General features: G+C 40.7%; 2 protein-coding genes across 7 annotated transcripts; both read right to left on the bottom strand.

Moving 5' to 3' along the window:
* Positions 1-4264: 4264 nt before the first annotated feature.
* Positions 4265-8857, bottom strand: LOC4334397 (type IV inositol polyphosphate 5-phosphatase 7). Of its 3 annotated transcripts, none has more exons than XM_015773635.3 (13): positions 8309-8857; positions 8110-8197; positions 7418-7523; positions 7114-7201; positions 6857-6961; positions 6262-6762; positions 5995-6130; positions 5663-5856; positions 5465-5573; positions 5214-5362; positions 4851-5116; positions 4585-4764; positions 4265-4507 (listed from the first exon to the last, which is right to left on the bottom strand). In XM_015773635.3, exons 2-11 carry the CDS (start codon positions 8131-8133, stop codon positions 4897-4899), a joined length of 1632 nt encoding a protein of 543 aa, XP_015629121.1. In that variant the 5' UTR covers positions 8134-8197; positions 8309-8857; the 3' UTR covers positions 4265-4507; positions 4585-4764; positions 4851-4896. The 3 variants fall into 3 exon arrangements, with proteins under 3 accessions (XP_015629121.1, XP_015629120.1, XP_025879424.1); XM_015773634.3 differs by having other exon boundaries at positions 7418-7495; XM_026023639.2 differs by having other exon boundaries at positions 4265-4502; positions 7418-7495; positions 8309-8485.
* A 3534-nt stretch (positions 8858-12391) lies between these two features.
* On the bottom strand, positions 12392-19792 carry LOC4334396 (casein kinase 1-like protein HD16). Of its 4 annotated transcripts, none has more exons than NM_001402300.1 (17): positions 19606-19792; positions 18445-18911; positions 17658-17783; positions 17501-17574; positions 17342-17411; positions 17202-17257; positions 17046-17117; positions 16840-16934; positions 16617-16683; positions 16391-16520; positions 16086-16301; positions 15862-15992; positions 14986-15160; positions 14812-14902; positions 13571-13728; positions 12928-13116; positions 12395-12813 (listed from the first exon to the last, which is right to left on the bottom strand). In NM_001402300.1, the coding sequence occupies exons 2-17, from the start codon at positions 18856-18858 to the stop codon at positions 12754-12756; spliced, it is 2124 nt and encodes a 707-aa protein (NP_001389229.1). In that variant the 5' UTR covers positions 18859-18911; positions 19606-19792; the 3' UTR covers positions 12395-12753. The 4 variants fall into 4 exon arrangements, with proteins under 4 accessions (XP_066164283.1, NP_001389229.1, NP_001389230.1 ...); NM_001402301.1 differs by having other exon boundaries at positions 18445-18903; XM_066308186.1 differs by lacking the exons at positions 17342-17411; positions 19606-19792 and having other exon boundaries at positions 12392-12813; positions 18445-18668.
* Positions 19793-26553: the final 6761 nt, after the last annotated feature.

Raw genomic sequence — 26553 nt, 5'->3', positions numbered from 1 at the left:
GAAACTTTCAACTTTTCCATCACACCGTTTCAATTTCTTTAAACTTCTAATTTTAGCGTGAAACCTAACACAGCCATAGGCTAGCATGCCCTGAGGTGTAGTACTACTCTTCACAAGAAAAATAAAAATGTCAAGAGTGGTTCCACTGCACACTACGACACGCTGCAATGCAAGCTGCGCGTGCCGGCGTGTACACTACTCCATTACAGTACATGATCAACGACCAACCTGCATGAATGCGCGCGCGTTAATTCTCCGGTGGATCGATATCTCGCCGCTGTTGCATCACCACGACGCCGCACGCGTGCGCGCGGCTGCTCGCCGGCGAATCCGCAGCAAGGTCGTCATCACGACGTACGGCGGCCCAGCCGGGTCACCAACAGTAGAACGTAGTAGTACTGTACAACACTTCTGCACATGTATTATGTGCACGTCACCCTAGATAGCTATACTAGCTAATGACTCGCTCGTCGACGGTCTGTACCTGTACTACATGCATGCTGCATTACTGCAGTCTAAACGATCTTTCTGCACGCAGTAACTGCACTGCACTGCAGGCTGCTTTGCAGAGTGCAGGGCTGTGCCACTGTGCCAAGCCAGCCAGCCAGCAGCAGAGCGCTGCATCTGCAAGCAAAGCAGTTATTAACAGGGAGAAGCCGTGCGCTATGTCGTTGCATGCCCATGTCGTTGTAGTTCACGCGCGTACGGCGGCCTGCACGGTTAAGGGCATGTTTGGATAGGTGCCACAGTTTATCGGGCATGTAGTTCGGGCGTCTCACAGGTAGTTAGCATATTACTCCCTTCGTCCAGAATATAAAAAGTTTTAGAGTTAAACATAGTCATTAAAAAAATAGATAGTACAAGTGAATGGTAGTAAAGGACTGCGATGGATGAGTAGTGGAGGTAGGTAGGAAAAGTGAACGATGGAGGGTTGTGATTGGTTTGGAAGAGAATATTGATGGAGAAGTTGTTATATTTTGAGACAAATCCTGAGAGCTAAAAATTGTTATATTTAGGGACGGAGGAAGTACTCCCTCCATTTTTTAATAGATGACGCCGTTGACTTTTTCTCACATATTTGACCATTCGTCTTATTCAAAAATTTTATGCAAATGTATAAGATATAAATCACACTTAAAGTACTATGAGTGATAAAACAACTCATAACAAAATAAATTATAATTACGTAATTTTTTTTTGAATAAGACGAATGGTCAAACATGTGAGAAAAAGTTAACGGCGTCATCTATTTAAAAACGGAGGTAGTATTTGTTTGCTACCACACATTAGCTTGCCACGAAAAGTTAGGTGCTCGATCTCATGAACTACTTTGCCACAAGTTTTTTTTGGCTTAAGCTGTGGCTCTCAAATCGTTCATCAAATTTGAGGCACGGGCTAGCTTGTGGCTTGGTAAGTTGGAGTAGTCATCCAAACATACCCTCAAACATACCCTTAAATCCCTCTGGTGCGGTGCGTGCATTGACAGCTACAACGATTATGTATCTGTTTGCCAATTTCAAATGGAGGTTCACAAATAGAATCTGTAAGAATTGGATGTAGCTCGTTGAGCAAAGATCGGGATGTTATATCTCATTCTTAAAAAAAAGTGCTATTGGATTCGAAGAGAGAATAGCGAGAGATCGACACTAGGCTGCGTTCTTTCATAGGAGATTGGGGAGACTGTGACTCGTTTTCCGCGCGCACGCTTCCCAAACTACTAAACGGTGCGTTTTTTATAAAAATTTGCTATATGAAAGTTGCTTTAAAAATCATATTAGTCTATTTTTAAAATTTAAAATAGTTAATACTCATTTAATTATACTCTAATGGCTCACCTCATTTTACGTATCTTTCCAATCTTCTCTATCTCCCTTTCTCGAACTCAGCCTTGTCTTGCCTATTTTTCACTGCATAAAGGGACACTAAATTTGCAGTATAAATTTACACGTCCGTATTTGTTGTTGTATTGGAGTACTACGTTCTCCTGGACTTTAACTTGGTCGTACAAATTTCCGCTCGAGTGTTAAATACAAGCGTGACTACTCGTGTACGTGGTCGCTGGCCAGTCCAAGCATGCAATGCAGCATGCGACCGTTGACTCGGAGTCCAAATCAATTCATGAGCTCACCAAACACAACAAGCACAAGGCATTGGTAGTAAAGTTGTATAGGAGTACTCCAGTAGGAGTAACAAAACAAGCTGAGACCATGTCGCATCCGAGATCTTAAAGAAGGCAATGCAAACATGCAAACGGAGAGATCAGGGAGCTGACCATATGCTGCAGCTTCATACCCTAGCACAGCTGCGTTTCTGTATGCGTGTTCATGCACGTCCATCAATCCAACTCATCAGCTTTCTCGACCTCAAATCCATCGACCATCCATCCATCCATCCATCTATCCGTCCGTCACCTTTTCGATCTCAACTTCAATTCAATTTCAGTTTCTTTGCTTAAAGCTCAGGTATCCATCACTTGCAGAGTTGTGCAGTCTTGTGCACACAGAAGACTGCACAGTTGGATGCAAATGCAATGCATGAAGAAGGGCAAACACATGGGCTGAAACTCTGAAACTGAAACGCTGCTGCTTGCCCAGCCTCTGCTTCACTACGGCGAGAGAGCCCGGGCACCAAGGTCGTTGCCTCAAGATTCGTACTCGTATCGTACTACTGGTACTTGTGTTTTTCGCCAGATGCATTTGTTTGAGTGCGTCGCGCCGTGGCGTCACTTACCTGCAATCTTTTTCTAGTTGATGTCACAGCATCACAGTCTGTCAAAGCTGGCAGTACTTGTTTCTGAACTAAACACACCCAAAAACAGTGTCATTGCTTTAAGATCTGAATATTCAGAAAACTGCATCACTATCACAGGTGATTATGACTGATCACCTTGAGCGTTGATGAATCCTCCACAAACGGTCTCGGTACTACTACAACAGCAGAAAAACGAATAGGATTCAGTTAACAATACTGTTCACAGTAAAAAGGAAGGAACAGGATAGGATCAAAGCAAGATGCATTGCTTGTCCTTTGGATGCAACAGTTTCTTTTCCTTTTACCTGCTTTATCTTTTTTTTTCCTTCTCATTTACTAGCATCTCCACTTGCTTTTGCTTTTCTACCTTCCTTCCCATTGGAACTAGTAGCATTTTTTTTACCATCCTCAGTAGTAATCCTCAATTAGGCAATTTGGTTTAGCAGTGCATGCCAAATCTGGATCAGAACTTCAGAAGTCATTTCTGTTAACAGAAATAGATGAAATGACTTCTGAAGTTGCTTGACCATATTTGGTTTATCCTAATCTGTTGGTTGAACATATTTTCAGTCTGTAATTAGGGCTGTGTTTAGTTCCTTCTAAAGTTGGAAGTTTGGGTTAAAATTGGTACGATGTGATTGAAAAGTTGTGTGTGTATGACAGGTTGATATGATGGAAAAAGTTGAAAGTTTGGATCTAAACACAGACTAAGATAAACCATTACTAGTGTTTGTTAGGCCGTGTTTAGTTTCCTCCTTATTCCCAAGTTTCCATCACATCGTATCACATCAAAAACTTTTCTACTCACATAAACTTTCAACTTTTTTTTCAAACTCTCAACTTTCTTCAAACTTTCAACTTTTTTCATAAACTAAACACACCCTTACTACTAGTACTAATAAGTTTTCACCTGGAAAGGGAGAAACAACACCGGTCAAGCAGCAAACAGTGAGAATTAAACACCCAATATTAATTCTCTATCATGTCAACTAAGTGCATTGTACGTTGGTAGATCAAATCACATCACGTGATTTACTACTCCCTGCAGACAGAGAGGCAAGGACCAAAAAGGAGGTCAAAAGCTTGTTCTCTCAACAAGTCACAACTGAAGATTTTCAGTAATAAACAGTAACCAGAGAGGAGATTTCAGTGATAAATAACAGTAACCAGAGTGTCCAACTTGCCAAATGGATGCTTTTCATATATGCCATGTACATTGTACTACAATGACAGCAACCAATGCAGGGTACATGCAAGCTGACACTGTGTCTCACCATGTATTCCAGAAAGGAAACATGCCTCTGTGTAATCCAAGTAAAACAATGGGATTAAGCTTTTGTTTAATACTCCAGTAGTATGCCACAACAATGAGGGCAGCAAATGCAAGCATCATTTAGCTTCACAAGTACACCATCAGAAAGGTATGCACATGATTAGCATAACTTTGCAACTCTCTCAAGTCACATCAACTTATCATTCTCCCCTTGCGCTAGAAATCATTATCTGGAATTAGTTCGATCCAAGTTATCATTCATTCCCCTTGCCGATTTGCAATGATTTTACACCTCATGCTGATACAATGGCCAGCTTACAAAAGTTCCCAAAATGCAAAGGGAAAAAGAGAAGTGATGGCACTTATCAGTCTTAAAACAAAAGTAGAAATGAACTGGAACATGAGAGCTGGTTGAGCTGTATAATTAGTTGTGTGGGCTGATACTTCCAGGAAATTGGTTAGTTGCAAAATTGCCCAACTGCCCTGCAACAGAACAAGAGTGACAGTCAGGCTTATGCAAGAATTTTTGAGTTTTGCTCAACAAACAAGAGATCAATTACCTTTATGTTAGTTTTTTGGATAATGTTTTTCACAAGCATCTGCACATGCTTCAGGCTTGGTGATAGTCAATTAAACAAGAAGTGTGCATCTGAAGGCTAACAAAAAAAAAACCAGATGGAAAAATATTGGCACATTCACATCTGATCATTTACTAGAATTTGAACCCTTCATTTGTCAACCTGCATAACCAGTAGAGGTATGTAAAACATAAGATATACATGCAAAGATGTGTAGTTCTTACTGAAAAAAAAATCAGTTTGCTTACATAAACACAAAGCAGAAAACTTGAGCATAACATATAATGAGCTGACTTAGTTGAACTTGATGTCTCCAAAGCTGTAAGAATATGGCAGAAGCTCTTCCACCTCAACTCTAGAGTTGAAACAGCCCATATTTCTTCTCCTCTGGCGGATAATTTCAACCTCCGCCATGAAAATGCTGTACACCGGTCTATGGTCGGAGAAGCGCGACTCTCCACGAACATAAGATAACTGAATGAGTCCATTACCATGCCATAGAATACGATCGCACCTATGGTCAATAAAGAACAGGTTTTTCAGTACGTTGCTTTGAAAAAAAAATCAAAGCAGGAGAAAATTCTGGTTGATACAAGTGCTAAAGAAGTTACCAAGCTGGTGTTCTTCGCTTTTCCTTTGAATGCACACACTCCCCAGAATAGCGATCTGAGTTGAATGAATATTTGTATGTTGGAGGAAAATAAATCCGTCCTTCTTTCCACCCCTGGAAAACGCGTCCGCATCTTCGTTCTATTCGTAGCTGTTACAAAACAAGAAACTTAAACATGGTCCTGAAAAAAATAATGGATGTGCGATGCATGTCATGTTGTAATTTAAGTATTAACAAAACAGTGTCAATTACTTGATCTTTCTCCAACAGTTGCTTCCAGTTATGCATTTCAACGAGTGCTTTTGCCGAGCAGTATGAAAGGGAAATCCGGTAATTCAAATCCCCAAGCCATATGATACGACTGCAATTGAATCAAAGGAATGTAAAATTAAAGCCAAGTGTTGTGTTGCTTCCACATTGCAATGTAGAGTAGGGAACATAAATTCATACTCATGCTCAAGAATGGTTTCTGGTGACTTAATGTCACCAGCACCACGAACCCGAGGAAATCTAGTCTTTCTTAAGATTTCCATAACATCAGAATTTCTGCGCAATTCATCCCCCTCCTTTTCTCCAGATGTCAAATGACAACAGATAAAACAAAAGGATGTGTGATGCAAAGACATGCTTATTGATATCGAACCCTGCAACAAAAGGAAAGGACCTTTAAGTAACATGTTACAGTAACAGTGAACAACAATCTATCTGCAATATTTTCACTTTCTACACGCAAGATGATTAAAAGAAAACATTTCAAAGAACTGTGAACTCATAAAGTTTACCTTATTTCCAAGATACCCCATTAGACCTCTACCAACACAAGAGACTTTAAGATTTTTCACATCATTTCTTAATTCGCTGCGCACCCAAACTGTGAGAAATATACCAACCATCTGCTTGCTGGCAACCAAACAGTACCTGGTAGACACAACATTTTCAGAAGTTATAGCTTCAATATAGAAGGATCATAGTCAACTTAGCATTTTTTTTAGCTGAAAATTTATAAGACTAGAATAGATTCACAAAATGGATTTTCACCAAAACAATACCTAGAGGTATTTGGTTGCTCATCGTTTTCCTCCATAGCTATTGAGGTACCGTAGCCATATGGAAACGGTGAAAAATAAGTTCCATTGCTTCCATCCTCCTCAATATATTCATCATCTGGTGATCCCGCACATGGGAAATTTCCATCAAAATCACTTGGTCTGCCGCCCAAGCTAACTGGGTCACAAACGCTGAACCTACGGTCCAACCTTGGCTGTGATGACATATAATTTCCTTCGACTCTTAAACTCTGACTAAGGTTCTGGAATGATCGCCGATGGAAAAATGACAAGTTATCATGTCTTCTCGATGATCCCTCAAAATCAGCATCTAGTTCAACAACTGGATCAGGGACAGGAGATGGTGTGTGATAGCCACCATAGCTGCTAGCCCCAGGATTCCTGTTCAGTGTCCTCCTAATGAGGGATACCCACTTTTTTGCTGGAACATTATCTTCAGTACCAAGAACATTTCCAGCATTCAAAGGAACAATTTCTTGAAATCTGCATACAGCATGAATTGAAGACAATAGCTCAAGTCCACTGGTATGTACTACATAATGTAGTTCAAAATGACAAGGCCTCGGGCAGTACATACCCTAGAATATAGATATCAGCAGGAGGTGAAGAGTGGAGCCACTCATCTAAATCTAATCCCTTTGATGGGGATTTACCACCCACATTCCATGTTGAAGCAAATATTCTGCACACAAAAGGGAGCGAATAAGCAACAACATCAATTATCCTACCAAAGTCAACGTGCAAAAACCAAGAACTGCAGTGCATTATATGCCTAAACCTTTTTCCCCTGACAACAAGCTTACAAGGCAAAGAAATATATGGGTATTTGGGTACCTGTAATCTTGAACTTCAGTCAGGCGTGACACATCAGATTCAGTCCTTCCTCGACGAATGCAGTCGGCATTCTTCTTTGGCATCCGGTCTATCATGCCCATAAGTAAAAAACAGACATTCAGATAAATCGGTAAGGAACAGAATGAACAGTATTCGGATTTTAGATAATCATTCAAATCATTTAGGCGAAAACAGGAACGCTCAACAGGGAAATTAGAGTCGTGGGGAAAAGAAAAGGAGGTAGCTGCGATCTTTGATGTCTGAAGAGAGAGAAAGAAGTGTGGTCCAAATGCTTTAACTGTACCAGTTCTGCTTTTCTTGGCTGTGCCTGCCTCCCTCTCTGAGCAGCTGGTCCTCCATTCACCTCCATGACCATTTCTTCCTGGATCACCAAGCAAATTCAGCCCAAACTGAGCAAGACAGCAAAATGAAAATAAAATGGTCATTGTCTGAGACCGTTTCATCATCTCTCGATCTTGAAATCAAAAGTACAAGCTTTTAGACCGGCAAAAATGACTTATGACTTAGTGTTAGAAACATACAAAAACTCCAAGCAGCACCGGACAAATATCAGAATCACTTAGGAAAAGGTTTTTGATTGGGACATTCTAATGACTTGTGTACCACTAAACCGAAACCAGGAGCCGAGACTTAAATGTGGTCGTGTCTAGGAAATTAAAGGCGTTTGATTGGGGCATGTCTGGTGCTACTGCATCGTTGAATCGAGACTAGGAACTTGGACTGGAAATGTCTGATGGAATCGAGGAACTACAAGCACAAGATGATAAAATCTGCATTCAACCAACCTTCACACACCACAAGAACTAGTATGCACAACCAACTAAACAACAAAAACAGAAGAACAGGTTGTTGGTTTGGGAATTTGGTTATGATCCAAATTAGCTACAACTATGAACTGGAATCAACAGTTTGGTTATGATCCAAGGAAGAACACAAGTTCTCATCTCATAAATCAAAATGAAACGCTCGCATTACCTTGGCTAGCATCATAGTCCGCATGGAAATCGTTTGCCTTGCTCTTGATGTTGAACCACTTCCTCACAAGGGATTTGGACCATGAGAGCTACACATCAAGAAGCCAACAAAAAAAGCCCTACTCGATCAAAAACACAGCAGAGAAACAACAAGATGCCCAGATTGATCTGAAACACCACCACAAAGGAAGCTCACATACCTTGCTCTTCTTGTTGCTCTCTTCCCTCATTGTCTCATAGCAACTTAACTGAAGCAACAGAAGAATCTACGCCTCCCCTCTCCCGAGGCTCCAATGATTTTCAACTCCAAGCACGCAAGGAAACCTCAAATCTCGCAACAAATTTGGCTCCAATAACAGATTTTGATCCGGGAGCCTACAATCTTGGACCGAATTGAGCGCCAAGAAGCGCACCAACCGCACCGGGGATCACAAATCCAGCTTCACAAGTATTAGTCAAGTAACAGAGAAAAACCCAACGAAATCTTCTCCCGGGATGAAATGCAGCTGCAGCCTACACACCACCACCACCACCAGCAGCAGCAGTCCAGCTTGCTCCTCCCTCTCCTGAGCTCTGAATGCTTCTTCTAGCTCTAGGCTTTTAGGCGGTAGCTGCTAGGGGTTAAGACGAGACTGCTGGTTGAGTTTGCATGCATTGGTGGTGGTGATGGTGGTGTACTACTGCGCAACACTAAAGTGAAAAAATGGTGGCGTGATGTGAAGAAGTGAGACGACTGAGGTTTCTGATCTGCCTTCTCTGCTTTTGCTGCCTCTTTTATCCTCTCTCTCTCTCTCTCTCTCTTCTCTCTCTCTCTCTCTCTCTCTCCTCTTCTTCTCTCTTTCTCTCTCTGAGATTAATTATTCTAATCACCTTGTCCTTGTGGTGGCTCAAACCCAAGGTGATTAGTATTAGCTTAATGTGTAGTGGTGGTAGGATTTGGGAGGAGGCAACTTGGCAAGGAGAACAAATGGCAAGATGGCGGAGAAAACGGGCTTCTGCTCCAAAACAAATGAACACAAAATTTGTGTTGCATTCCATATGAATTCATTCCAAAGATTTTGAGCACGGCACAAAATGCAGTTTCCTTTTAGTAGCATTTGGCATGATCTTCCATGATATATATTGCTGATTGAGTGATTGTTTGTTTATTATTACAGCTTCAGTAAAAAAAAATTGTTATATTATCCCAACAATAATCCACTCGGTAATTTAATTCACGGGATCATTAGATGGTTCCAAAGGTAGGAACAACGAACACCCAGGAGAAGGGGTCCCACAGGACAGTGCCATGTGTCACATGGCCCCCTCCACCGGGCCCACTTCCTGCTCACCGTCAGTTATTAGCCGCGTTTCCCCTGGCACCACAAAGCCGTACGACCTCGCTCTCGCTGACCGTGTGGGACCAACACTGTTACATTTACATTTCTCTCCTTTTTTTTTCCTATACTCTTTTTTAATTTTTGTTTTATGCTCTCTCAATCCCAAATAAATAAACCTAGTTAAGAATGTATCGCCTATTAGACTAGTTTGAATCTAGTTAAGATACGGATTTTACCTTGATTTTTCCGTTCGCGTGTTTTCAAACGGTTAAATTGTGTGTTTCGTAAAAAAAAACTTGTATATAAAAGTTGCTTCAAAATATTAAAGATTTTTTTAAAAGTTTAAAATAATTAAAACTCCATCAATTATACGCTAATAATTTTCTTGTTTTACATGTTTGTACTTAATCTTCAACTTCAACGGGTTTAAGCTAGGGGCGGAGTTAGACGAAATAAAGCGGAATGCCACTCGCTTGCTTTATTCTACTTCAGATCGAGTTTAAACTGATACGAGTGATTGAGCTTGGATTAAAAGGGTGTACATACAATGAAAATAGATGAACTATAGAGAAAAAAAATTTAGTGATCGGGTTCCTGGGCACTCCTTTTCTAAGTATTTCCGCCCCTGGTTTAAACGGATATGTACAATTTAATAAATTTGATATGTCTCTATTATAAGCAGCAAGCGAGTAGAGAACGAGGAGTGGAGTTGTGGTTTCCCCGTTGGACAGTGGAGTGGACGATGTGTGCGTGGGGGCGTTTGTTTGCTCCTTTGCATGCATGCAAGCTCATGGATGTACGCGTCCGATGTACACAAGACGGCTTGCACTTGCACGACGCATGCATATGGACTCGGAGTGCTGGACCCCTACCCTTTTAGTCTTTTCACGCTTGTCCTCCTCGCACGTATCGATCTCGTACGTACGTACGATACCGTCTACTACCGCGGCCTACGCAATGCAGAGAGTACCTCACAGAGTACGTACGTACACGTACAACCGGAAAACCAGGCGGATATATGTTTGCATGTACGCTACTAGTATAGCGTACATATACAATGAAGATAAATGTATTATGTATGTGCTTTCTCTGTTCTAGAAAAATAACTTTTATATATGAATCCAATACATTCTAATATATGCTACTACCTCTGTCATAAAATGTAATAACTTTTGGCTATGAATCTGGATACACGGTTATCCAGATTCATAGCTAAGAATGTTTATATTTTAGGACGGTGGGAGTATATGTGTTTAGATTCGTGTATAAAAGTCGATTTTTTCTGGGACTACTTTCACGCCGAACTAGTTTTGCTCTTTGCCTAGCTAAACTGAAAAGAGAAGCTAGCTAGGCATGCATGGGCTGTACGTGTCGTGTGGTTTTTTGAGTTGCGTTGCAATGCAGATGTATCGAGCAACGGTGTGAGGCTTGTTGTCTTCATGCGTGTGTCCATCATCCATGCACACGCGCGAGCGCCCAGAGGCAGGCAGCCGGCGCCCGCGGCGAGAGGATTGCATGCCATGGCATGGTTGGATGCAATGTCTGGGCGCGCGCGCGCGAGAGCGCGACAGCCATGGGGGGCGCGTCGTGGCGACCCAGAGCGCTGCCTGGCGCGCGCGGGGCATCGGCTCCGGCTTCGTGGGCTCGCTCTCGGAGGGATGGTATAATTTTGTTTGCTTCTTTTGGGACCCTATCTAAGCTAAGCTAAACTCGGAGTAGTACTTAATTAGCAGCGGTAGTGCTTCCCAAAGCGTAGTTTAGTGTGTTGACCGCTCCATGGTTTGACGGATCGAGCTGGACCAGATCGATCAATTGGCTTAATTTGGATCTTGCTTTGAGATTATAGCTAGAGGCGCCCATTTGCTGTGCTAGGCCAATCGACGGCGTAGATTGGACCACGTAGCATCGGGATTCGTGCTAACCCCAAGCATTGCAAGAGTAATGCCACTTTGTCAGCTTTAAGAGTGTTGCACAAACGAGCAGTAAGAGCAGGTACAATAGCAGGCTATAAGCCAGCCACAAACATATTTTAAGAAGATAAATAAAGAGAGATAAGAGCAGCGGGCTATAGATTTGTAGTCAGCTATAGCACGGACTCCAAGACACAGTGTGTGTATGACAGGTGAGACCATGTATTAATAGTGTAGTATGTAACTATTGTATAGATAAGTTATTAAATTAGCTATAGATGAATTGGAACTAGTAGTAGGCTATACTATTAAACTTGCTCTAACGGTATTGGAAGAATCATTTTCTTTTCTTGTCAGGTATGGCTAGCTTTAGATGGTTTTTAGCTAGGCAACTGACCAGTAAAACCGATGAATGTTCTTATGCAGAGAGGCACTTTATTTGCTGGTTACAAAAATCAGTAAAATAAGAAAGGCTGCCTGCTGCAACCCTGATGATTGATTACTGCGTCCAACACACAGTAACCACATGCCCGTTCCAATCATCATCACGGCTTTTCGGAAAGGAACCCATCATGCGTGGAGCATGCAGAATCCAGGATTCGCTTCTCGACGCTGCCGCCCTTCTTTTTTTTTTTTTCCTCCTCCCTCTCTCTTCTATCTTCTTCCTCGCAGCAGCAGCAGAAGCACGGCGACTGGCCGGCCTCGGTGACCGTGCACCGGCCGGCCGTCCCCATGCACGGCGAGCGTAATGCAGCGACACCTCATCACCGGCTGGCCGCGTGCCCACGCTGCAACGCAATGCACATGCAAAGATAAATTTATTCTAAAATAAATTTATACTCCTGCCTTCCGATTCAAGTTATAAGATGTTTTAGCTTTAGTTAAAGTTAAATTGTTTTAAGTTTAACAAAGTTTATAGAAAAAATAGTAAAATTATGACTCAAGATAAATTTATTATAAAATATATTTAATTATTAATTTAATAAAACTAATTTGGTAATATAAATATTACTATATATGCCTATAAACTTAGTTAAACTTGAAGCAGTTTGACTTTGGCCAAAGTCAAAATATCTTATAATCTGAAACAGAGAGAGTAGTATGATATATATATACTCCGTATGTGAGAACAATATGATCTTAGCACCGCCATGCAGCTTATACTAGCTTAGCTTATGGACAAAGGTCTCCATATCCGATCTGGTACAACATTTGCCATGATTTTTTTTTTCAATTTTTACAGTTAGAATAGATGGCTGCAAGAGGCCGGTGATGTCAGCCATTGATTTGTTTCTTTTTTTTTTCCTTGCTTCAGATCTCCCAATCAAGGGAGATTTGATCGGTTGGCAGCTCACTGCAAAATGCTAGTAGTAGCTAGACATGGCTTCACATTGGAGCTTCGAAATGTTGAAGCTGTCAGCATACGGTCCGGCCGTAGCAGATTGAAGCGATGTATAGGTTCTTTGACCATTTTTCCTGAGATTTTAACAGCAATGTTAGTTCGACGCATCATTTCCGTCAAAAAAAGTTCGACGCATCATAAGATTTTGTATGGCATTGTGAGGTTGGGAGAGCTGAAGATGTATGTACCTTGACATGGTTGCTGGGAAAGGAGGAAGTTCGAAGAGTTTCTTGTGTCTCGTCCATTGGCTTCCTCTTTGGTATGCTCAAGATGAAGGCAGCTTGGTCAGGAGTTGCTGCAGTCGAAGTTATTCTGTAACCTGTCTCCCATCGCCGATGGATCCCTTCACTTGGATATAGAAAGTCCAACTCTACCACCTGCACATTGCGAGACGGATTCAGTTTCAGACTTACTCACTATGAAGCAGTGATCAACTCAGGAGTCTGAACATCAAGATAATATGTAAGAAAATTCAGAATAGAAACATGTGTGGTTACTGTATTTCCCTGCTTTTTTGGTTAACAGCTGTAAAGAGCACAAACTCAACTGATTGGTACATCAAGCATTCTACCAGTTGAATGTTCGAATTCAACCACAAACAAGATGACATCCTTACAGCAACAAAAGTTTGGAGTTAGGTAGTTTCCGCACGCAACACTTAAACTGATGGTTTTGAGGTTAGCCTATCGACAGTAACTTATCGTTGGATATTCTTTACCAATCAAGGTGTATATACCATTTTTTATCACGTACAGGTTATTTGGCATATGAGAAGCCACCAAATTCATAGAAAGAATGAACACAAGGATTGGTAAATCGAAATCTTTTAACCTGATGGGAATAGCCTGCATTTCTTGACATGACAACTCCCCAACGGTTTCCAGCAGTAGCCATAGATGTCACATGGAAACCTTCTTTCCACTTTTTGTTAATCCACTTGTAAGGAAAGGATTCACTGACTTTGTATGACTGCTGTGTGTATGGAGTTCCTGTAATGATGATACATGCCTGGTTTAGAACGATAGTATCTAATGGAAGGACACCAGAAGCTCACAGGAAAAATTGGAGTCCAGACAGTTGAGAGTAGAAATACAAAATTAAAGAGTAAATTTCACAAAAGTACAGATACTTTGACCAAATTAATGCAAAACTACAGATTTAAGGTTACAGGTCTAAGGCTAAGTACCACAAAACTACACATTTATAAAATTATCACAAAACTACAATTTTTGGGGTTTAAATCCTTAGCACTAATGTTATGTTTGAGTCATAAAACGTCCAAGTTTTGTGATTAAATTGACGCTAAACCTGTAGTTTTGTGAAAACTTTGTTACTAAATCTAAAGTTTTGTGAGACTCCACCTTAGACCTGTAGTTTTGTGATAAATTTGGTGTTAAATCTGCAGTTTTGTGATAGTTTGGTCAATATATCTGTAGTTTTGTGAAATTTACTCTTAAATTTAAGTGTTGAAGCAAAGGAAAACTGGTAACAAAATTGATCCATCAACTTTTTGATCAAAACTGGCCAAACCAAATATTAGTTCATAGATATTTGTGTATTATAGAGACAGATTATGTATGTCTGTCTGCCATTCATGTTATGAACTTGTGGCACCCTCTAAATAAATTCTGCCTCAAGCTGCCATGGACTGATGAGAGCATGGACGAAATGCCTACTTACAAACCTACTGTTAACCATCACAGTTTTAACAGGAACCATCTGATTGTTCGTCCTTTACACAATGAAACGAAAATTATTGCTACTTGCCGAGCAATTGAGCAGGCAATACTGGTGGCTGTCCCCCCAAATAAAAAGGATCACACTCTACAGTCTACACAAATCATTTTAACCTATGAAGTTGTTGCAGGTTATGCCTTCAACACACTCATGTTTCAATCAGTCTAGTATGCAAGGCACATACCCTTGCTGCACAAGAGGTTCTGCTGAAAACTGTCTTAAAGCAACTGACTGTTTCAACTATTTCATATTCATCAACGGGGTTGTTTCAAGTTCTAAGAAATAGCCAAGGTAGTAAAATTAGTTTGCCAGCAGAGAAAAGGTATTTTACCAACCTTTGGACATTACAACCAATGAGCTTCCATTGGTTGCTCCTGCTATTGCCGTTATGTAATAATTCTTCTCCCACTGCTCCATAATCCAATCCTATGTACAAACAAGGTAATATGGAGTCAGGACTCTGGATTCATCAAAACTGGATGGAAGGGGTGGAGAAATAGCCAGTGCACCTTGTGCAGAAACACTTGTGAAAGCTCATAAACTTGGGAACAAAAGCCAGTCCCAGCATCCATTATGAGAGCCCAAAAATTTGCGGAAGAAGAGACACAACTAATGTACAGCCCATCTTCATTGCCTTTTTCTATATGCTGATGCAGCCTTGAATCAGCAACATTATAGTGATATCTGTAAAGAAAGAAGTGATGCATTTTGCAGCCACGTCAATATATATCATATTTAATTTTTAAAGAGGATAAATATATGGATTAATAGCTGAGAACTAGGTTGACTTCAAAAACTCAAATTCTAGAACAAGGAGGCCAAAGAAATAAGAGCTATGAAGGCTGAAATTGTAATAAGCATGGGCATGCAGGGGCACGCACACACACACAAACACTTCCATCACTAAAACTAGCATGAAGGGTTCAGCTAACGCCATGGATGATATTTTCACATCGCTGCTTTTGCCAGGAATCAGGTAAAGTTAAGTCCATGCTAAAATGGATGACACTAGGCGCATACAGGAACTATCCCCAGTGACAACATCAATCAAGACAGAGTTAGTCACTGAACTCTTGCTTAACCCAGCAAATTTGGAGACATATAAAATGTAGTTAGAACAATAAAATGTATCGGAGATAACTCAAAAGCAGTTTGCGTAATATCATAGTGATAAGAAGCCTTATGAGATCCTGACATCAGGGAAACAGAACAGACCAGTTGTAAAGTGTCTGGTGGCAACTGGATAGCATCGTGTTATGTGCTCAGTCCACACTTAAAGGCAAGTGCGTCCACACTTAAAGGCAAGTGCATTGCGAGGACAATGTTTGGGAAAATAAATAACAGACACAGAGACTTTGCACCATTTTCAGTTTTTAGGGCATTACCTCTGCTTCATGGGCCGCCTAGCATTATAAACTGAGATCCATTGAGTTGCTGGGCTTCCCAACCTAACTTTCTTCTTGGGCTGTTCATCATCGTCAAGATTTACAACCATTCTTCCACGTTTTTGCCCAACCTATAATATGCAAAAATATACATGAGAAAATTTAACGCATTCAAGTTAATCTGTATGGTACAGACACAGGTTGTGTGTACAACATTTACATACCTTCAGAGCTCCATCAATTCTGATGGGCCTTGAAGCAGGCCCTTCAATCAAACCATCAAAGAGAGAAATAAGTTTTGGATAGTTTGGCTCTTCGTCAAATTTCATGTTAGTGACCATCTCTAGAAAATGTTTGAACGGAGCTGGACAGAAGCAACACAGCAACTCTGGTGAAGTAGCCATTTTCTTCTTACAAACAAGAAAACTCTTGTTATCTCCCTGCATTACCATCCCATTAACACTAAAATAAGTTCAACAAATAGAAGAAAACATTATGTCAAAACTTTGCTGAGCATATTAAAGGCTACCTGATACCCTTGCCAAGGTAATCTCCCTCTTATTAAAAAGATTAGGGTGTAAGCCAGTGACTCTAAATCATCCCTCCTGCTACCTGTACGACCTAAGTGGGCATGGACGCTAGCGTATCTAATTGTTCCCCTGTAAAATGTCGAAAAGAAAAAGGTAAGTTAATAATTGCCCATAATTTAATACAGAGAAAAAGATATTATAGTGCACACACAAAAATGGACGAACCTAAAGACATCTGGCCTCTGATCATAGTCAACATGCTGACCAGATGATGCTTCTTTCCACCTGGATGCTGCATGATTTCAACATCACGAAATAAAAATAAATCAACAGGGCAACAATTCCTTGGGATTCAAGTACAAAATGCATAAGAGCAAATGCCATAGCACATTGAGAACTAAATTGAATACTTCATACACAGATGAGACTACTTTGAACAAAAGCCTACCTAAACCAAGATCAATCAGGAAAAGCTTCTTCTCATCAACTGACCCAGGATGACCAAGCAAAAAATTCTCTGGTTTGACATCACCATGTACAAACCTGGCAATGATAAGATGCACTGGAAATGTTAACACCAATGAAATAGAAAACAAAAGAGAAATTCCATGCAGCTCCATATAATTTTCAGGCACAAGTGACTTTAAATTTTACCCTTTAGAGTGAAGCTTCTCAAGAATTGATATCGCTTCCACAGCAATGCAAGCAACCATATGGGCAGACATCCTGTTTGCAAGTTCCAATGCTGTTATTTTCAGTGAGGAGTAATAAAATCAGGTGGTCAATGCAAAAAGGTGATCCGAAACTTACGCCTGTCCCACTGAATTCCACACATCCCAGAGGCTGGGACCAAGCATATCCATTACCTGAAATTTTGGTGTGATGGTTGAATAAAATAATTTATTTTGAGTCCAGAAACATTTTTCAATACATGACTAAGGTAAACGCACAAGAATGTAGTAGTCTCCCAAACGACCCTTATAGTGGACTGATGGTATGCCATAACAACCATTGAGAGTGCTATTTACAAAAGGACAAAAGGTTAATGGATCATACTCCACATAGAACAACATAAACATCAGAAGGGATAGATTGTGTGAAATTCTTACTGGTAAACCTGCCACTCGTATGGAGGGCCATAGTTACATCCTTTACTGCTTCGGTGCTCAAATTTAAGCGCAACCTACAGGATATTCATTCAGATATCTAAAAACTAACTAAACTAACAGAGCTTCAGTGTCCAATTGAGGTGGTAAGAAATGAAACCTCTTGCGCATCTGGACCCGTGCGAGAACCTCCACCAGATACTCTTCGACCAACATAGACCTGACCAAATCCACCTTTACCCAACTTCCTATCAGTTATATACTCTGGGGAATTGCCTACTTGAACCTGTAAAACATATATAACTATTTAGAATTTTAGGAGGTTAATTAATGGCAGTGAAACTCTGCCACATAAAGTGTAGATAAAAGATGTCACCAGGAGAAGCAAACTCCTATTTTAGTGATAAAATTTGATGTCAAAGAGCAAGAGATTGTAACTTTCCCATTCCTAAACTTTGTTGTTTGATGAACTTGCCACGGAGTTTCATCGGTTTTGTGATATCAGGATGTGATACTATGTGATTATCTGAAGTTTGTTTCCTCTACAAAACAAAACTACTATAATCCAGCCATTCAGTGCCTCAATCTCAGCTTCGCCAAGCAAATAGGCACTCACCTCTCAAGCATAACAACTAAACCATTTCTTACGCCACAATTCAGATGAATCATCATCAATTATTATACTTTATAACTTCTAAATTTGGTTACACTATATTTTATGTGAAACAGACATGTCGGTTGTCTTGTGTCTAATAACACCAATACAGCAGAGAAGTCATCTGTGAAAGGTAACATGAACATCTGGAACAGCAACCATACAAAAACTACCAAACAAAGTAAACAAAAATGATGAAACATCCCATGTTAAAGAACTTGAAGAAAATGACTTTATCGGTACAAATGATAGTACACCTACAGAAGTGCAAAGGGAAGAAGGTATTCCATACCCGCTCAGGAACTGGTGTTGTAGTGGATTCATCTTCTGCCGCAGCAAATTTGTCTCCACTTTCGCCGTCCATCATCAAGTTCGCAGCTCTGTCAGCTACCTTGTTCAAACCAAGGTCCTCCTGGGCTTTGCCGGTAACCGCCTTTCTAGCAATAACTTCAGGGAGGTCCTTGCAAGGTTGATCCTTACACAAATCAACAGCCCTGCACCCCTTTCCTCTAGGCTTCAGAGCTTTCCTCCCTCCTCCCTCAGCAACTGTCTTGTTGCCTCTGCCAGCCGCAGCACCGCCGCGCCTTCCAGTCCTCCCCCGCGGAGCTGGCGACACCGGACTCGCAGCTGGATCTGCGTCCTGGACGTCGTAAACCTTCTTGGACCTCAGACGAGCTCTCCAAACACCACCCCGCAACTCTGGCATTATCGCCCCATGCAACTCGGCCTTGTGCTACACCCTTCGGTGCTCCTTCCAATCTCCGCATGAAAAAAAAACATCCAACAAGAATAAATCACTGATGAAGGAAACCACAGCAGGCACAACAATCACAAACATAAACAAATTTCAGCTCAAAGATTGTTCCTTCACCATGTCATGGCAAATCAATCAAGCAATGAATCGGGAATAGGAAAAGATCGGAGTGGAATCAATCTGAGGCATTCATCGCCATCGCGAGCCCCCCCCCCCCCCCCCCTTAAAGACGCAGCCCGCTTTGCTACCACCACTGCCCTTTCAACGGAATCGAATGCCGCCATCGGCGCTCTAAAAGAAGCCCGAGCATCTCCATCACCCGATACCCCGCAGGGGATCTCCACCCAGAAAGGAAAAAAAAAACTCCCACCTTTTACCTCCAGATTACCACCAATCCAACACCAAACCAATCCTAAACTAATCCCAACCCGCCACAAATCCCCCAATCCCACGCAAACCACGCTTTTTTTCCTAAATCCGCAATAAAGCTCCCCATGAGGCAAGCATCTATCCTCGAAACCGAACCCATTTCCAGCGCCCGAATCGGCCCTCCTCAACCCCATCGGATCACTCCCCCCCCAGCGTCAGCGACCCCGCCCCGCAATCCGATCGCGCCTCAAGCAACCGCCCCCACCGATCAACCCCCCCCCCCAAAAAAAAAAAAAACACAGAGCGAGAGCGCGGAGAAGAGCGGCTTACATCGTCGTCGGAAGCGGATGCCCGCGGCGGCGGAGGGCGGCGCCTCGGGAAGCGTGCGGTGGTGGTGGGGGAGGAGGAGACCGAGGGGGGGGGGGAGGCAGAGAAATCGTGGAGCGCTCGCGTCGCTCGCGTGCGTGTCGCGGTGGTGGGTTGGGGGGGGAGGCTTTGCTGCTGCTGCGGCTGCTGCGGGGAGTCGGCTTGGCTCGCGCAGAGCAGCGCATGCAGGTGGCAGGAGACTGGGTGGTGGGGCCGGGCGGGGCAGGTTGGGTCGCAGACAGGTGGGGCCAGGGGGTGATTACTACTGCTGCTGCTTCCTTCCCCCCCTCCTCGCAGTTCAATTCAAAGCACCACGCCCTACTAGTGGGGGATGTCCTTGACATGTGGGCCGTCGCAGTGGACCGCTTTAATTTAATACGGTCCATTTTGTGCGCTCCGTTGCCTCCTCCAGTTTTGAAACTCTAGCGCCTCTTCTCCTTTTGTTTGTTTCTCGCCAAGGATTTGATTTCTTGATGAAATTGTTCGGATTTGATTAATGTTGTGTCGTGTTATTAGCTGCTTGTTGTAAAGGTTGAATTGTTGGGTTTGTGTGACCAAAAGTATAAGCATTTTGTTAGCATCCTACTTTCAGTGTACTAGAGCGTAACCGCCGTCAAACAAGAAATCCTACGTACTTTTGTAAAATTCACAGATCACAGTGAAACAAAACATGCTTGTGCAAATCTGTGTAACTCTTTTGGAAAAGGATCATGATAAAAACTAGGTGCTCCTTCCCATGAATTAGTTGAGTCCTCTGAAATTGTTTCAAAAAAAATCTTTCGTTCCAAATAGTAGTACATCTGTCAATCGATCGTGAAAGTAAACGAATGGCGATCAGTCAACAACAGTGCGCAACAAGATTTCTCTGGATCCTTTAGGAAGTACTTCCTCCGTACTCATAAGAGCAAGTATAATAGTGAGCTATAAACTTACTATAAGCTTATGTGGAGGAGGGAGATAACAAAAAATCAAAACAAATCGTTTTGGACAGATGTTACTATAGGCTTTAAGATGTGCTAATAGTAAGAAGTGAGCTCTACTATTATCCTTGCTCTAAAGTAAGTCGTTTTGGACAGCGGCGCAGTCTCCAAAACACAATTTAAACTTCTTGTTTCTATAAAAATATTTATTGAAAAGTGGTATATGTATACTTCTATGAAAGTATTTTTCAAGACAAATCTATTCATATAATTTTTATATTTTCAAACTCAACAACTTTAGAGTTATTTATGATTTATATTCTCAAGGTTTGACTTAAACATTATCCTAAATGACTTCATTTACGAATATGGAGGGAGTACTGTAATTTCTCTAGATCGTGAAAGTATACACCTAGGTTGTGTTTAGATTCAAAGTTTGGATCCAAACTTCAGTCATTTTCCATCACATCAACCTGTCATGCACACGCAACTTTTCAGTCACATCATTTCCAATTTCAACCAAAATTCAAACTTTGCGTTGAACTAAACACAGCCCTAGGCTATTGTAATTTCATTGGAGTCAAGTCAGGCAACATTGATTTGTGAACAACCAGGCCTGGTTTAGTTCTCCAAAAAAATTTCCCAAAAACATCGTATCAAATCTTTGGACACATGCATAAAGCATTAAATACTCCATATATTTAAAAAAACTAATTGCACAGTTAGGGGGAAATCACGAAACGAATCTTTTGAGCCTAATTAGTCCATGATTAGCCATAAGTGCTATAGTACTCATATGTGCTAATAACGGATTAATTAGGCTCAAAAGATTTATCTCGCGGTTTCCAGGCGAGTTATGAAATTAGTTTTTTCATTCGTGTCTAAAAAAACCCTTCTGACATCCGATCAAACATCCGATGTGATACCTAAAAATTTCCTTTTCGCGAACTAAACAGGCCATAATATGAAACAGCACCTACTACACCCTCTGTGTAATCAACAAAGTAGTACTAGTAATGAACAAGGCATCCAAACATCCAATTAACTCTCTACGAGTCTTCCCAAAATTACTATACTTTTAATATATATAACATAATTAGATTTTTTTAAATTCGTTCAACTATTCATTTTTTCTAAAGTATATAATGTAAACGGACAAATATAAAAGACATGCTTAAAGTAGATTAGGCCAATCCCAACCCAAGACACTATACATAGTTTTTATCCACATCATTAAAAAAATAGTACTAGACACTACTCTTTCAATGCAAACACCACTTTTCCATACTTAAATTTAATGCTATTTATCTCACATGATGTCTTGGATGTTGTGTAGAAACCATGTCTCATGCAAGACCTGGTTTCCTTCTCTTCCCACATTTATTCACTTACCACATCATCTTTTATTTAGGTGGCAGCCTATTTAATGCTATGAACATCATTCTAGTCATTAGGTTGGGAATGGCCTAGAGGTATATGTACTCTGTCTTTCTACTATGCTTAACTCATTAATTAATTGAATGATTTCTAAGTCAAAGTTTGAGAAAAAAAATCAATAGTGTTATATCTCTACTACGGTGAAGGGGAAGTTGCCTCATCTTGCTATGTGCTTCACTTCCCCTCCGAGGCTCCGGCGTATCTACGAAAAAAATCGGTGGAGGAAATGATCCCACACCCCACCCACCCCTAAAAAGCTAAATGGTTCCTCTAATAAACCGCTTACTGAAAACACGGCTTACCCAAAAAAAGCTTCATCATGATGTGGTTTTCAGGGGAAAAAGCCCCGGGAAATGCCCCGGATCGGTCGCTCGAGGGGAGGGAGAAATATCGGGCGCTCCCTCCCCCCACGACGCGCGCTTCCTGTCCCTGGGCCCCACCACGTCTCTACCCCTCACCTGCCACTTATCACTACTATATACTCCATTGCAACAAATTACCCACATATTTTGGAAACCCTCTATTAAGAGAATTTGGTTTATTTTTTATTCCACAAAAAATGTTTCACACTACTAGGGAAACGACTTTTAACGATGGGAGATTTGGTCGTTAAAAGTCTAAATGTGGTCGTTAAAGGTCACTAACGACCACTAAGTTTGTGGTTGTCGGTGGTTGTTAAAGGCTCCGTCGTTAATAGTTTTAACGACCAAACGATTTTTACCCGTCGTTATTTCATTAACGATGGTGCTTTTTTTTGCCATCGTTATCTTATTAACGACCGTGTTCTTCTGCCATCGTTAATTCTAATTAACGACCATGATATTGTGTCATTGTTAGTTATTTAACGCTGGTAGTATTGCGCCATTGTTAATTTTTAACCACCTCCGTTAACATCCAATTTTTAATCACCACATGGTACACAATACGGTACACTATTGTTGATAGTAGAGAAACATAATTGCAGTCTGCACCGGCTCTTGGAATTAACATCCATGTTTATCACCATATGGATATAACATTTACATTATATTCTGACCAATCGTAGACAATCAACCACATTTATTCATTGCAATACATAATAAAAATTTGTTCACCGCATCCAGCTAAATAATTAAGTCATTCAAACAGAACCAACATCTTGATGTCTATCAAAATTAAACACTTGATCTATAAGTATGTGCTTGGAGGTGCAGTGGATAAATTCCTTTGTTATACGATGATGATCCCATCAACATTCGCAGGTATTGTCTTTAGATGCACCAGTCTCATCTGTCTCACCATTGATCCTATACAACTTACAAAAATGATATTAGCTATTTAACAAGCTATGGCACTTCATACATAAAATTCATTAAGGCACATGAGTTTATCTCTTATGATGTCTTTCTAATGACACATCACTTCCATTCAGTGTAAAAAATTTGATATGATGTTGAGAAGAGCCAATATTTGCAGACATGTTGTGTGCACATTTGATATTATTCATAGAATAATTGCATGACCATGGAGAAAATAAAGTGCAATAGAATAATTTGCATAAACGAAGACTGGTAAAATTTAAACCTAAAAGGTGATGTTCAAATAATTGCTTATGTTTTGTAGTAGTAATATAAATGAATATCTTATTCTGAAAAGAAACTGAACTTACTAGAAATTTTGTTTAAGGAAGGAGGAATGCTTTGTCACCATCTAGTTTCATATGATTCCTGTAAATTTAGAGAGCTTTACTACATTTATATTTTGCGATGATATAAAAGGAGTAATTAACCTGAAGAAAACTAACAAATAAATAAAAGGAGTAATTAACCCACAATGTACAGTAGCTCGTACCAATTTAGATAGTGTGTCAGCAATAGCTTTACAGATATGGAAATAGCTCTTGTGTTGCATCCAACTTGTTGTGGCCTTGCGGGCAAAAAATCAAGCCCATCAATGACCGATCTTGTAGGAACTAATGAAAACTTGGAATACTACCTGACTATAATTTAGTCAAGCCAATGGAGTATATTCATCTTGATTCATACTAAAATAGATTTGAACTGAAAATGTCAAAATATATAACCAATAGAATAATCTGAGAACAAAATGATGCTCCCATTATTTGTGTCCAAGATCATTCAATCGGTTATGTAACATGAATTTTGCTGAATGGAGAAAGGCATAAAAAAGAGGTTACTGTCTTGTGCAGTACTGCACCCTTCAGTTCTTGCCAGATCAAGCTGCCTCTCCATTGCTATTCAATTATCTCGAGTTCTCATAAAAAAACATTCTCTTGAAATCCTTTAGTACAGCAAGATGTCTCCGAAAAAATTACGATGTTACCAGACAATAATCTAGTAACTGTAGATAAAATAAAGCAATCAGTATATATCTACACTATCCTGCAAAAAACAATAATTTGCAGTATAAAAGAACTAACTTAAGACCATGCTCCCACCTGCTAACAAGCCCTGTGCGTCAGTTTTTGCCGTGCAACACCTCCCTGCCATCACAATTCGCCACGCTTGAGCACAAATTAAGTTACTAATTTTGGATACAGGGTTCGGGATGTTGATCAATCATCAATCAGGGTAGATCAGTAGGGATTTTCAAGCATACCAATTAGGGCGGCGACTAGCGAGGAGAATAGGTGGTGACATGGAGATGATGTTGGGGTCATCGGGTCGACATGGGCAGATCAAAAGATCCAGCCGGCCTCTGATCCCCTCGACGGCGAGGTGCACCCCTGCAGCGCCCAGCCTCACTTGTGCTCACTTGCGCGGTGGTGGCGGCTAGATGGTGCAGGTGGAACTGGTGGCGACGGCCGGCAGTGCAGGCGCGGCAAGAGGTAGGCAGCCAGCGACGCAGTTGGGGCAGGCGGCGGCTACCGTCACGGATTGGAGGAGGTCTCCCTAAACCCTCGGCGGCTTGTGTAGTGGGTTGGGCTGCTGGTGCTTGGTATGGATGGTGGTGGTTTTGTGGAGTCATGGGCCTCCTTCACGTCAATTTTAACGACTGTGTAGCAGCAAATTTTAACGACGAGCTATTTAGTGGTCGTCGGATTAGAAAATCAGCTCCTCACCACTCGTATTCAGAGGATAACGAGGATTACAATTTTCTGCTGGTCGTTAATGTTGGGATTTCTAGTAGTGTCATCTAGTGCACTCACAATATTTCACTATGTATAGATCTAATGCTGCAGTGAACTGAAATACTCTATTGCAACAAATCACCCACATATTTTGAAAACCCTCTATTAAGGGAATTCGTTTTTTTTTCCACCAAAAATGTTTCACCTAGTGTACTCACAATGTTTCACTATGTATAGATCTAATGTTGCAGTGAACTAAAACATTCTTTCGCTATTTGCTGCAACATTGTTTTTATATAAGGTGAAACAACACCCGATTTAAATGAGTGAAACATTTTCGATCTACTTAGTGAAACAATTCCGATATACCTGGTGGAACATCGTGCAACATTTAAAAATAATTCAATAATAAGCTAATTTTTTTTCATCAGAATATATCCATGTGTGGTCTTGTTTTAAAGATTTAATTGCAACGAATTTAATGGTGCAACCGGATCATGATTTGGATAATTAATTTAAGAGAAAAATTAATTTAAAGTGGTTTTCCACATATACGTGGCGCTGACGTCATGCTGACGTAAGCGCCCGATTTTAACCCCCTCCCATCGGGCGCCCGAGCTGGAGTCATTCCCAAAAGCCCCTCAATCAGATCCTGCCTGCAACGTTGCATCAGCTAGGCGGCTCTCTAGGCAGAGAATCTAAAGTCTAAAGACCGATTTGTAATCTTTGTTGGAAAGAAATCTGCTCTTCCCCTTACAAGCTCTTAATCTGTTGTAATGAACTCTTTTTATCCTCAATGCAATGACAAAATTCAGGTGCTAAAGCTCCCCCTCCCCCGGTGATTTAGGAAAAAAAAGTCATCCATTTCTCATGGCATATGGCACGGTAATTTGCTAGTCCTCCCTTTGTTTTAAAATATAGGATGTATTTTGTTTTGTTAGGGTAAGACTTTAAGCAACAATTACTTTATTAGAATATCATTTGATTATTAATATAATAAATTTAATTTGTGTCAAAAAAATTATATTGTAATATAGTAATCTTTGATCACAGCCTTATCCAATGAAACAAAATATGATCTATATTTTAAAACGTTTAGACTATATAAAAAAAGGTAGTACTAATTACTTCATCTGGATTTACTTTTTTTTAGCCATTGACTTCTGATGTACGTTTGACACCCTAGTACTTATCTTTCGAGGTTAGTGATGACGCCCTATTCTTTTAGCTTATCCACCAAAAAATGAACTATTTCCTCTACGCTTTGAAAATTATGTTTTCTAAAAAAAACTTTATTCTACCGCACTACTTAACCATTCGTTAAGTTATCTTTAAAAAATATTTAATTATCTTTATAGTCAAATCAATAATTAATCTAATGTGATAATTCACTCAATAATCTAAGGTTGCGTTTGTTAGTTAGGTTCCCAACCTATATCTCTCATTTTCTGCGTGCACATTTTTCGAATTGCTAAACGGTGTGTT

The sequence above is a fragment of the Oryza sativa genome, chromosome 3, assembly GCF_034140825.1.
Source record: "Oryza sativa Japonica Group chromosome 3, ASM3414082v1".
In the NCBI taxonomy this organism is placed as follows: Eukaryota; Viridiplantae; Streptophyta; class Magnoliopsida; order Poales; family Poaceae; genus Oryza; species Oryza sativa.
Note: the sequence above shows the minus strand (reverse complement) of the source record. Positions and strands in the feature narration are given on the sequence as shown.